The sequence below is a fragment of the Abramis brama genome (assembly GCF_963993115.1).
Source record: "Abramis brama genome assembly, chromosome: 2".
NCBI lineage: Eukaryota > Metazoa > Chordata > Actinopteri > Cypriniformes > Leuciscidae > Abramis > Abramis brama.
In genome coordinates this window covers 60500433-60514277 of record NC_139964.1, presented here as the reverse complement: position 1 = coordinate 60514277, position 13845 = coordinate 60500433, and the positions used below count along the sequence as shown (strand labels likewise).

General features: G+C 38.8%; 1 protein-coding gene across 2 annotated transcripts in view; it reads right to left on the bottom strand.

Moving 5' to 3' along the window:
- Positions 1-13845, bottom strand: part of grin2ab (glutamate receptor, ionotropic, N-methyl D-aspartate 2A, b) — a 104715-nt gene that overhangs the window by 34114 nt on the left and 56756 nt on the right. For both annotated transcript variants that reach the window (XM_084091481.1, XM_084091482.1), the window contains one exon: positions 8960-9555. In XM_084091481.1, coding sequence (XP_083947607.1) covers positions 8960-9555 — 596 coding nt within the window. The remainder of the gene's footprint in view (positions 1-8959; positions 9556-13845) is intronic.

The window sequence follows — 13845 nt, the reverse complement described above, 5'->3', positions numbered from 1 at the left end:
AACAACCAAATTCGAGAACGGAAACTAACTTTTTATATAATTTATAAAAATTTTATACAATTGTATATAACAGCAGCACTTATTTGCTTGTGTGATATTACTTACATATAATTTCAGCCATAACATAAAAATCTGTATTGGCCAAAGGTTCTATATCTGTGTATTTCTACAATACTAACTACATACGAATATAAGGACTAATTGCAGCCATAGAGGGCAGCTGTATGTAGGCTATACATACTGTATGTGTGTGTGCGTGATATTATTAACAGACTTAATTAAGACAACACATACAGTACTTTAGTCAGAAATGGGTTTAGCCCCTGGGCAGACAGAAGGACAAGGGCCAGAACTACACCTGCTACTCAGATGCAGCATTTTAGGTTCGTATGTGTATATGTATATGTATGATTGCCTTAAGATAGAGAGCCAACTGTTTTATATTTTCCAACTTTCACTGAAATCTTACCGAACATTACACCAGCGTTTTCGATTACAACACAAAGTCTAATTCTCTTTAATGATCATTCTGTTATATAAAATACCACTGCTCACATTACTGTATATGTATACTTGGCTATAGCAAGTATCACAACACATCTATCCATCTTTCTTGGAGGCATTTCGAAGGTTAATTCTAGCTCTGTGGCTGGTGGCGTCATACAAAATGCTCCCACATTGAAGAGTCTGCAGTGTCCCAGATACAGACAGCCTTAGCAACGAGGGAGAGATCAAAAGGAACACCTACTCGGAGCAGACGGATACCAACGCTGCAAACAGCTACTGATGGTAACCCATGGCAACTCCTGATAACTGTGCATTCTGGAAAAAAAACAGCAAGTGCCTTCGCAATCTAAACTAACAGTAGATTTTGTTTCAGACTACCGTGTGCGATACGGACATCTTCATAGCCAATGTAGACATCCCAAGGTTGCCCTCGCAGCTCAGAACGGAACTGAAAACCAATTCAATCATTGAGATATAAAAGGAACTGGGCAGGAGGAATTAAATGGGATCCAAAATAGCAATCTTTGTGCTTCCTTAAATATCCAGCACCTCTCAAATGGAGCAAGAAAATGTGTTGCCTGAAAAAACTCCTTGTTTGTCACTGCTTAGTAAGCTGAGAACCAGAAAGAAAAACATTTAAAGACGAGAAAAATAAGGAAATTCAAGCAACAGTACATGCATGGTATCTGCAGTTTCAAATGTAATACTTTTTTAGATATTTTTTATGACCTGCACAAATAAAATCAATATGTCCAAACTAGGGATGTCAATTTACATGTATTCCCATAATCGATCATTGTTTAAATTAAATTAATTGATTAATCGTTAACCTTAACCTCTTAAAGGGGTCATATAATGGCATTTTTATACAAGCTAATATGATTCTTTAGGGTCTAAATTAAAAGTTTGTAATATACTTTAATTAAAAATTCTCATTAGTATTGTAAGAAAACACTAATTTTACCTGGTCAAAAACAGCTGTTTTCAGCACGCCGTTTAAGTGCATGTGTCTTTAAATGATAATGAGCTTTGCTCACCCTGCCCCTCTGTTCTGTGCGTACACCGTTTGTAACACAATAACACAATAACCATAACGCGTTGTTCATTATAAAAGTGGGATTATGAATTATATTGAGAACGTCGTATATAGATAACATGCCGTAATGTACCCTGAGTGTAAACAGCCGCATTCATCGTGAAGCGTGCTAGCGATTTGCAAAGATTAATATAAAGATTAATATAAAGGTTAATAAAACGTTACACTCACTTCAGTTCTTCTGGAGGTGCAGCAGGAACATGAATAGTTGGTACCGATCCTTTTTTCAGGAGCAGCTTATAGCAAAACCAGCTTTATACTGACCTCATTTGTAAAGCAGTCTGGTGTGTGAAATGATTCGCGCAAACATGAAAGCATTGACGTTGATCGTGGGGAATATTCCCTTCGAAAACAAAACTCAGCCACTGCGTCTTCAGTGGTTCGGATTTAGGAACATCATCATGACTGCTGTGTTCCTTATTACACCCAAGAACAGAACACCACAATCGCTTAGACGCCATTCTGCAGTGCTCCAGCAATGACCGCGCCGGTCCGCGCGGACTATGATTGACAGCTCGCTCACAAGCGAGGGCGTGTCTGTGTTGAAACGCTGCTGTCAATCAACAATCGTGGGAGGGGCGTCGATTTTGTGACGTCACAATCAACTGTAAAAGTGCATGTACCATTATATGACCCCTTTAAATCCGAAGTGTGGCCGCTACCAAATAATCATTTCACTTAACCACTTGCTTTACCAGCTCAAAATAGGCTTAATTTTAAAGCTTAAGCTTGGCTTTACAGTGAATATAGGGAATATGACCATAACTTAACAAGTGCCCTTAAAAATTGCTGACATATTAGAAGTGCTCTATTTTCATAACTTGAAAAACTCAAAGTCTCAAAGAGCAGAATGCAAGCTTATTTGTATGTATTTGTATGAAAAAGCGCAGCCGACGATGATGCTTTTGTGTCAAGTTTTGGTTTGTAACTTAGTAAAACAGTAAACTAGTAGATCATGTATCTTTATTTAGAGCAGGTGGTCTCGAACAAGCCCAAACACAACACAAGACAACAATGCGTAGATCACGGAGTAACACAACATGCTGCTTGGCTAAAGCCATAGGACTTAAGGGATCCGATCGCAGCATTGTCATCATGACGCATCATTAACTTTATTAAAGAACCGCTATAAACCCAAAACAATCTCTGTTACATTAAAGGGATACTTCAGGATTTAGCATTAAGCTTTGTATTAGTAGAAAACCTGTAGTACTTTCGAATTACCATGCTTTCCACCCTCATATCCCCCTGAGACAAGAGATTTATGTATTTTTTGTCTGGAAAAAATCCTCCGATGACGCAAAAATCGTCATTTTGCGTCATCGGAGGATTTTCTGGCCAGAGGCTAAAGACTACAGCCAGTAGATGGCGTTGTTCCGCATGTTTTCAGCCCGCCCATAGAGGGTGGGATCTCACTCACAGAATGTACACAGTGTCAGCCGTCTTTCTTTGGAAGCTAAGCTAGCAGGCTCTTGTTCTGTGGAGAAAGCTGAATAGTAGGAGAAAGCTGAGTAAGTAGGGGTTACCATCTTCCTTTTCCCAGACTTGTCCGGCGGGCGAGATCGTTCAAAATGTCCGGGATTCAGCTTTTGCGTTCTGCGCTCGCCATTCATTGTTTACATGCACACCTTTTGTTTCAATCTAACTGAATTCATTCCGATTGGTGAATCTGAATGTAGTGTTTACATGAACGCTAAACAAGTGATCGGTTGATGTGCGTTTTACCCTTGCTAAGAAAATTCCCGCTCCTCCGTGAGAGATGGGAGACCCGTCGCGTCTCAGCAATGACGCCACCGGCCTCGCGCCGTTCTCCCGCGGCCGTCAGCCTCGTCCTGCTCGCCACAGTAAACATAATGAATGAATGGCGACTGTAGAACGCAAAAGCCGAATCCCGGACATTTTGGGCGATCTCTAGAGATCCCTGGCAAATCCCTGGCAAACTCATCACGTAGGATAGCCTTGTTGTTTTCAACTGCGCACTCTTACCGGTAGGCGTGTCCTCCTAAGGCAGCGAAGCAAGTGCATTCTGGGAGTTGTTGTCTTTCATCCACATAAGCCAAAAATACATTTTCTGGCTTTTCTCAGTCTAGAAAGCTCCAAATTCAAAAATGTCTTCACATTTCTTCTACTTAAATGACCTATTTTAAATACAAATTCATCTTCCCAGAGGTGAAGTATCCCTTTAAATTATATGCTTATCTCTGTAAAGCTGCTTTGAAACAATCTACATTGTTAAAAGCGCTATATAAATGAAATGAAGATGACGCAGTTTTTTCCAACGCCATTTAAAAGTTCAACCAGTGGATACCGGATCTCAGGTATGGTGGGTAGGGACGATGTGTAGAGACCAATCGGACAATGTTTTACAACTGAAGAGCAATTGGATTGGTTTGGTTTGTAGCTCAGATTGACAGGTCTTGATTTACCACCATTATAATATGAGCACACAGCTGAAACAGCGCTGGAAGATAATCAATCATCAACCAGGATCTTATTACTTGTTTATTCCATAAGCCTACTTTCACTGTGTAGTTCTTATGTTAAGTAAAATCCCTTGTTTGGAGGGTTTATTATGTTTTGAAATAAAAGACTAACCTACCTAATCCATTGCATGGCTTGAAGACATTAATACACTTACAACTCCGGCGCGCTTGCATCAATTTTCCTTGTGTGTCCGCTGCATGTGTTTTGCACGAGTCGCATGCACCATAATGATGACCTTGCTTAATCGACCATCGATAAATAAACCGAAATACACCAGTACTCTTATTTTGTAATGTATCTGACTGACCCAAAGATTAAATATGCACTCTTACAACTATCTTCAACATGTTACAGTATAAACACCATAAAGTAAACATTGTCATAATTCATAAAAAATGTATCATAAACAATCACTTTGCATAAATGTGCACTACTTCAAACTGCTATGAAACAACAAGCATGTAGAACGTGCAGCATGCTGTTACTTTAAAGCTTGCAGCGCTAACATTCAATTAAGACAGTCTTTTGAAGTTTAATAATTATATTAAAATGTGACACAAATTTAAGACCTCTTAAAATTATAATTAAGACATCTGTTATACCATTTAACTCTTTCCCCACCAGCATTTTTGAAAAAAGTTGCCAGCCAGCATTTTGTCTCACAAATGACGGAAATTTTCATCAATGGCAGGGAAAGGATTAAAATATGTAAGGCTTGAAAAACTGAATTTCAAACATTAAAACTTTTAAGGATTCACAGGAACATTGTAAGTCATTTTATTCATTTATGTTATGCAAGTTGCACAGTTTCACAAGATCTAGACCAGGGATAGGCAACTCCGGTCCTGGAGGGCCACTGTCCTGCAGAGTTTAGCTCCAACCCTAATTAAACACACCTGAACAAGGCAATCAATCTTTTCAGGATTACTAGATAGATACAGGCAGGTGAGTTTTTATCAGGGCTAAAGCTAAACTCTGCAGGACAGTGGCCCTCCAGGACTGGAGTTGCCTATCCCTGATCTAGACCAATGGTTCTCCATTGGTTTGGCCATGGGACCCAAATTTTCCCATGGTCATTAAGCCGCGACTCAAATTTTTAAGTCAAATTTATGTCTCAAAAATGGTTGACACACAAGTACCATCCCACTTTACTTAACTAGTTTTTAAAAATACAATGAAGTTAGTAAGTTGGTATGAGCAACCACAGTCATCAAAAATACAGAAAATAACACAAAGTGAAAACAAACAGTTAATCATGGTATATACACAATACTAACATGAACTTTTAATAAAACATAAGGACACTAATCCTGATGAATAGAATGAACATCATACCTTTATGCAAATCCTTCCCAGCTAACACACGACGTACCAGTTAATAATAATAATAATAATTTATTGGTACTTTTTTGGTAATTTCATGATTAACAGCGTAATTACGACGTTGCATGCAGCTGAAGCGCAGCTGAAGAGTGTGTGCCGCGAGCACAGTAGAGTCAAAAGCTTTCACGCATTTCTTTCAAATTAAAAATCTCTCATCAGAAAAAATATTTCGATTTTTTTTTTTTGTTGTTGTTTTTGTTTCTTCAACTACACACTGCGTGACCCACTCAAAATGGTCTTGTGACACAGTTTTTGACTAGATTATAGCAGTGGTTCACAATGCTACTCGCTGTCCAACACAATATACAATGGTTCCCCATATAGTCTAAAATATTTCAGATATTTTTGCTGTAATTATGAAAAAGTTGCTTGTTTTCAAAAACTTTTTATTAACAGTAACTAAGAGTATTGATATATTACATTAAATGAACCATGATTCATTTTATGATTGCAGAAGCTGTACGTTCTTCAATAAAAACAATCGATTTTTAGTTATTACAGTAGTTATTGATCTATTAGTTATTGATAGTTTGTGTTTTTTAACATTTTAATTTAGGTTAGAGATTATTTTAGTATATTATTAATAATCTTTATTATACTTCAGTAATCATTTTTACAATTAAATACTTTTAAGTAGGGATGTAACCGAAACCGAATACCTTATTTAGAAAGGCACGGATAATGGCTTCAAAAAGAATAACAAATTCTGCCGAATAATAGAAAAAATATTTGGCAAACACAGTCACTCCTCGTGTTTGCTGGATAACAGGTGAGCCAGGGAATAGCACGATATACATAAAATTACCAAAGCAATAATAAGTGTGTTGAGTGAATGTGTGTGGTGAATCAAATAGCCGCGTTGCCGTCTCTGTGCATCTCACAGAAATCAGAGCTTGACAAGAGTAACTAAAATACTGCATTATACACATTTTCTACTATTTGATATGTCTATTAAATAGACATTTCAAGTAGTAGAAAATGTGTATGATTCAGTATCTTAGTTGATATCACTCTTAGAGCTGGTTTCTGAGACACGCAGAGACGGCAACACGGCTATTTGATTTACGATTGTTTGATTTTTTTGTGTGTATCATATCGTAAAAGGTTTAAAACATTTAAATAGAGTCTATTTGAGAACAACTGATCTTGGGACCTTTCACAAAATCAGTGAACTAAAATAAATGCTGTTGGCCGTTTCTTTTTATTGACCTTTATGTTTGTCTACAAGACTTGCTTGCTATTATGTTTTAAACCCCAGATCGTCACAGATGCTCATAGCATGCACACTTGTGACAGACTCAGAGTAGTCGCAAATTTTTTTGAAATCTGGCCAAACGGTCAGATGTGTGCATTGGTGCGTCTCTGAGCAACAATGACCAACAGCCGATAAGATTTCCAGGAGAAACAGCGCTAGAGGAGGGCGAGGCAGTGGGAAGTCAAAGCCAAAAAAATAAAAAAAACATCAAAGTGGCCCACGTCTGCTCCACCACTGTCTCATCCATATTGTTTGGCTCTTTTTTTCCCCATTCTGTGCAAATGTTGTCAAGAATAGACTAAATATGGGTTACCATGTGCACGAATTTGTGCCTTGCGAAGGGTGCTGAGTTTGTGTCTTGTAGTGCGTGGAGGTCTGTAATGCCTGGAGAAAGCTGTCCGTTAGCATTCATCTCAATGCCAGTTGGTCGGTCTTCTCGGAAATATGCTATTTGAATTCTGCCATCTTTGCTCACAGCCACTCAGTTCCGGACACAATTGTTTACGAGTCAATCAGAGGCTAACTGGACCATGTTAAACAGCCAAACCTTGACCCCTTGCTGTGCTTGTCCATATTTGTCTCTCAAAACAACCAATTTGATGGCATTAGCCTCTCTGTTGCCCCCAAAACTCCCAAATGCGTCCATATTGCAGACTGACCAGTGTGCACAATGTAAGTTGGAAAAAATTGTTCTCTGGAAAAAATTAGAGTTTTGACAGCTACAATTAAAGGGTCACTTATGTAAAAAAAAACAGGTTTTTCTAGGCCACTCGTATACTGAACATTATTTTTACACTTTTGTCAAAAGTACTCCTCATTTCTTTAAGTGCTATTCTCATTTCTAAGTGCACCTATTGCAGAGTGGAATAATGTACCCTGAAAATCAATGTTAGCCACTTTGCATTGTATTGTATTGAATTACAAGAAACAGTACTGATAGTCAGAGTTAGAAGCTTGTAAAAGGAACTGCTTGCCCAAAGAAATAGGTGGCTGAGTTGTAGTCCAGATAGGCAAGCCAAAAGATTGTCTAAATAAGTATGTTGAGATTACAGAGTTTGAACAAGATTATGCAGTATCATGTTAACATCGATGCTGGAGTATAACTACCATTGCATAGTACATTTAAAGACCCACTCCGATGAAAATCATGTTTTTCTAGGTGTTAACATGTTCTTGTGGCATTTTTCTGATGTTAGAGGACATATCTTGAGAAAAATAAGTTCAAAGTTGTATTTCTGAGTATTTCTGCATTCAAATGGCTGTGAATCAGTAGCAGACGCTAAAATGCCAGCTAAAATAGACTGGAGTTGTGACGTAGTAACTCCACTGGGCGGTGCCACAAGCTCATACTCCCCTCCGCCCCCGCCCCCGCCCGCGCGGCTCAGGTTCTGAGGAGTAGAGAAGACGATGGCGGATCAACACCTATGTGCGGTAGCTGGTTGCAATGCTAACTGTACGTTCACACCGCCGCCGACTTGAGCGGCAAAGAAGCTCTGGCCGCCCTGTCAAGGACGCTTGTCAAAAAGTACGAGGAAGCTTGTTGACGCTTTGGCCGCTCTGACGTAGCAGCGTTCTATGTTCGATCATGGGAGAAGAGAAGTGTCACACCATGAAAAGTAAACAAAATAAACAAGCAATACATTGACACTAGAAACCTTTTATAATGACAGCATTTGTATAACCGTTTTGGTCACATTATTATTTATTATTATTAATAGTGAGTGCGCGCGCGCGGCCGAGGCTCTCTCTCTCTCTCTCTGCTATCTCTCTGCGTTCTTATATGCCCTGTCAAGCGCGCCCTGTTAAACTGGCAGGACTTAAAAACACATGCAAATGATAAACTTTCACTCTGATGGTTAAACTGCAATTAATCCGATAATGATAGGAAACCCAGCAACGGCGATGATCAGCTTCTCCTCCGTTTTCTCGGAAGCTCAAGTCGGCGCGGCAGTGTGAACGAGGGGGAGGGTCGTCTCCGTGCCAACGGCTCCGCCCACAACGCAGAGGCGAATTGCTAATGAGCTACTGCCGCTCTGCTGAAGCAAAGTCCCAGAAAACGGCACAGGTTTTGTGATTTTGGCTAAAAACGGCATAATCATCATTTAAAGACCACTGAGAATGTTTAAAAATAGCTCAAAATATGATCGGAGTGGGACTTTAAGACATTTCCTTTAGTTTACTTCTACATTTGTGCATGTTCATCCATTTCATTATGCAGGCAACTATAAGCTTACCTGCGCAGAGCACTTGCCGGCACCTCTGGCTTCTCAGATTGGCCGTAGCAGCTAGCTGTACCGTCGGGTATTCGACCTTCCTCTCTGAACATGGCAGCGGCCGCAGAACTGATAATTCCCACAGCATCCTGCACGCGCTTCTCCAGGGGATAATCCCATTCGTCGTACGCCACAGAAATCATCCCTGTCGGAAAGGCTTCCGGGGTATGTTCGATATTTCCTGTCGTCAAACTAGGAACAATCCACACAAAGCCAGCCCCGGTGAGCCCTAGCGAACGGGCTTCATCCATAACTAGCGCTGCTTCGTCTTTGGAGCAGTAGAGGAGGATGACGGGCGACTGGATGCGTTTAAGCTGCACGTGGGCTCGGTCCTCAGGTTCGCCAACACCGTCCAGCGTCACTACGCCCTGAAGGTCCCAACGAATGAAGCTGTGGTCCACCGTGACACGTACGGTGGCTATGAACTCTTGGAAACCTGGGAACTTGGTGGTGACCACTGAGAATATGTGCCAGTCGTACTCCTCCATTATAGCAAGCATCAACAACGCCTCCTGCTGGAGCGAGGCCCCAAACTGGAAAAACGAAGAACTGGCATCCTGGAAGAAAGAGAGAGAAAGACAGAGGGAGGGAGAGCCAGAAAGAACAGGTGGTGGGAAAGAAAAGGAGAAAGGGAAACATGAGTAGGAGGGAAGACAGAAAAGGAAAGTTAGATAAAGAAACGCAGGGAAATACAAACCATCAGTTGTCACATCCGACTCTGATAGTTGGGTAATTGTACTTCCACCTGCATTTTTGCCAATCGACAGTTGTCAGTTCTGATACATCAACTATACTACCTTAGCTGAGCCTTAACAAGAAAACCTCAACATTTCCATGTCAAGCTTAACAAGACATGGTAAGCCTTTCTGTAAGCCTTTTATTTCATTTTAAATGTGGTAAATATCATGATGTGGTAAATAGTGAGGTGATTCTCAGACAGTGTTACTGGGAGAACAAGGAAATGTGAAAAAAACTATGAGCTGCACAGTGTGAGGATTTCATGTAGCCAACTCAAGTACAAAGAGACAATTTTAATGTTACTACTAATGTTTCACTGATGCTGTTGCAGCACATTATTCTCCCGTTTTATTTCAAACCTAATGTCGTTGCAGACATAATGTTTCCATCTTCGCCATTATTTACACTGCATAAATCTACACCAAACTCACATCTGCAATTTATCTTGTTATATAACATTTGGTCATTATACATTCACGTTCATTTGGTTAGGACTAGAAAGATCCCTTTATTTGATGTTTTTTTAATGTCCATGGAAAGTATATGGAATAAAAAGAGCATGAAAACAATGGGAACATCATTGCACACAGTAAACAATAACATTGCACATATAGAACAATTTTTACTCATAAATGTACGTTTTTTGTGTGGTTTTTTTGTGGTGTATGCCACTGTCTTTATCTAATGTTGTTTAATGTGCTATGTGCGCTCTTGTTTATAGTGTATTTTTTTCATTTCCTTAATAAAAAAAACTGCTGTTAAACTGCTGTCACACATAAAAACCTGTATGAGTGAGCGTGTGTATGAGAGAGAGAGTGTGTGTGTGTGTGTGTGTGACCTTACACTGCTGCTCAAAGGTTTGCTGGCAATAAGATTTTTTTATTATTATTACCCTTTATTCTGCAAGGATGCATTAAATTTATTAGTGACTATAAAAACATTTATAATGTTAAAACGTTTCTAATTCAAATATATGCTGTTCTTTTGAACTTTTTATTTATCAAAGGATCTTTAAAAAAAAAATGCAACAAAGTTTCCACAAAAATATAAAGCAGCACAACTGTTTTCAACATTGATAATAATAAGAAATGTTTCTTGAGCGCCAAATCAGCATATCTGAATGATTTCTGAAGGATCATGTGACCCTGAAGACTGGAGAAATGGTTGCTGAAAATTCAATTTTGCCATTGGACTAATAAAAATACACTTTAAAACATATCAAATAGGTATACAATTTATTTTATAAGAGAGAAAAGAGATTTTCATAAAAAACATTAAAAAAAAATACCAATCCCAAACTTGAATGGTAGTGTATTTTGATATTTTGTAGCTAATGCAATGATATTCATACATTTTTAAGCGTGTCTTTTTGAGGCCACTGTATGTACTCCTGTAAACCATAAAATACCTGCTTTCATCCAGTCGTATAACATGAAATTATTTTGCTTTGTTTCGTCACCCCTGAAAAACAATTGAAAACGGCTGTTTCTCACTGCCGCTGATAAAGCAGAAGTTTCTTTACCCTACTGTTGAAGCCGTCAGCTTTGCAAACTTGGAAGTGTGAAAAAGGTCTATAGAGGGAACAGGAATGAGCAAGAGAGAAGGGCATGGATAAGGAGCAGACAGTGAACCGTTGAATAGAGGAGAGGGGAGAAAGACAGAAATTGCTGCACACTGTCACACTGGAGTCGCTGACTGAGTTAAGAATAATGACTGCATCCTTGTGCTGTGACAGCTTGATATCTCAGAATACAAAAACACATAAACGGGCGACAATGGGACTTATGAATATCATGGTTCACACGCTGTGCAAACACACAGACGCTGATCTGTCCACCATGGTGCTGTGACAGATTTAAAATACTGAGCTTAAGCAAACAGTGGCACACAAATAAACAGGTAAGGAGGAGGCATTCGCCAAGGATTAACACCATATTTCGAGCAGAGTAAAAAAAAAAGAGGCCAAAGGCAATTGAATTTACATGAGGTGAATGTCTCATCCAAACTGTACCTCACTGTAACTGAACCTACTGAGAAAATTGAATCTATGGCATGTAACTGAGTCACAAAGCAATACATCTCCACTGATGCAAAACAGAGCGAGCACCAAAATTCACATAAATCAGTTATGTCACGTTCTAAATATATATCACACAAACAATTCAGGATATATTAAAACTCTGTCCCATACACTGAGGAGTTAATAAATCAATGCAAATGTAGTGGCTGCACTCAATGTTTTGGATGGTCCCTTTTGCACTATGAATGCAGCACTTCAGGGTTTAAGAGGCTCTAGGATGAAACTGGATTAGAGGTATGCACACAGCTCGGCCACGCTCATATTCAGGTGCATGCGCACACACATACACATGAAGGCCCACACCAATCTCAGGTGTAAACGAATATAGGCAAAGGTACACATCTGCACACATACTGTGTGTCTAATCAAAAATACCCGATTTCAGACCAGATTTCGAAAATTAATCATAGAGATTCACACATAAGTATAGGTTGGGTTTTTTTTTTTTTTTTTGGTGCTTGAGGTGCTGAGAGGTTTTCCAGTTTGGCAGGAGGTTGATAAGCATGTGAAGAGGGTTAGGATTTAGCCGCAGAGCTAGAGGTTTCCAGGTAGATGCACACACAAACAAACACATAAAAGATGTGTGCGCCTGGAAATTGCTTTAATCAGAGAGGGTATGAGGGTCAGAGCGTGAAAATATCTTTCCATTAAAGCACTTCTTCAATCTTGTCAACCATTTGTCCACACATCCTGACCTTGGAGCTGTCATTTTCTTGATAGTGCATGCATACTAATGTTGCTTAATGAAAACACTTGATTGCCACTATAGATATACATTATAATCATTGCAATCATTGCAACACTCTGTAATCTTTTTTTTTTTTGTGCTTTTTTTTTTTTTACTTTTTGTTTTACAGCTCTGGAGTGTCATGCAAATTTAATAATAGAAGAAATGGAAAAAAATCATATCAATAATTCAACATCCTCATGGATCTTTTGAAGTAATCTCAAAGGATATGGACAGACTCCAGAGTTTATCCTGATCATCCACACTTACTGATGCTTACTAAACACACATTCTGATTAGACACCAACAGCCCTGAAATGCTCATTCATATTTGTATTTCCAAAATACAGTTTATCAAAGATTATATGTTTATGATGGCTGTTAGCATTATGATTTAGAAGATGACGCTTGGGAGTTTGCTGTCCTACGGTAATATATATACATATATTTAAATATAGAAGTTTAAACACATTAGAGAGTAATGAGCTATTCTGGCATTAAAGACATTTGGAATAAATCTTTCTGAATGAATGCTGTTTGTCCCAAAGCAATCCCATTTTTTGGTGGAAATGCCTGCTGTTCTCACTTCATCAAAGAGGTAGAAGAAGAGAAAATGCTCCCTGTTCTGCTTTTACTCAGCAGAGACTGGCCAGGATTTGAACAGCTGTGTGACTGACAATCCAGAAGAAAAAAAAAAAACAGACGAAAAAGGACCTCAGGACAGGGGAAAAAAGAGACCAGCATTCACCCCCATTACTTTTGTATTTAGGAGAATGATGGAGGTAGTAAGCAGTCTTGAAATTTCAGGGTCGACTTGCTTCTCAATATTTTAGTAAAAACTTAAATATGCCCAATATATCAGTAACATAATGGTTATCAGCAAATATTAGAAATGTTTTAGATCATCAGTATTGGTCGTTATTGGATATTTAATTGTACATGCTCATTTTCTTTATTTTACATTTAGATTGAGTGCTTAGTGATGACAAAGGCAAATAAAATCTTTGAACACTGATAATAAAAAAAAAAAGTATGCTAAATGTAATCTTGAGTAATATATATATAAAAAATCCACACTGCGGTTTTAATATATACACACTTTATTTATTTGCATGTGTGTAGGTTACGTGCATCTCAGAGCGGCTCCGTTCACAGTAAATGCTGCTCCATACAAACTGTTTTAATTTACATGCGTGGAGCGTCTCAAACTGTATCTCTGTAAGTTTGGTTGGCTTTTAACATTCATCTGGGAACGCAATTTTGTGGCGATTTCCTCAGATTTGTAAGGTAAATCATTTATAA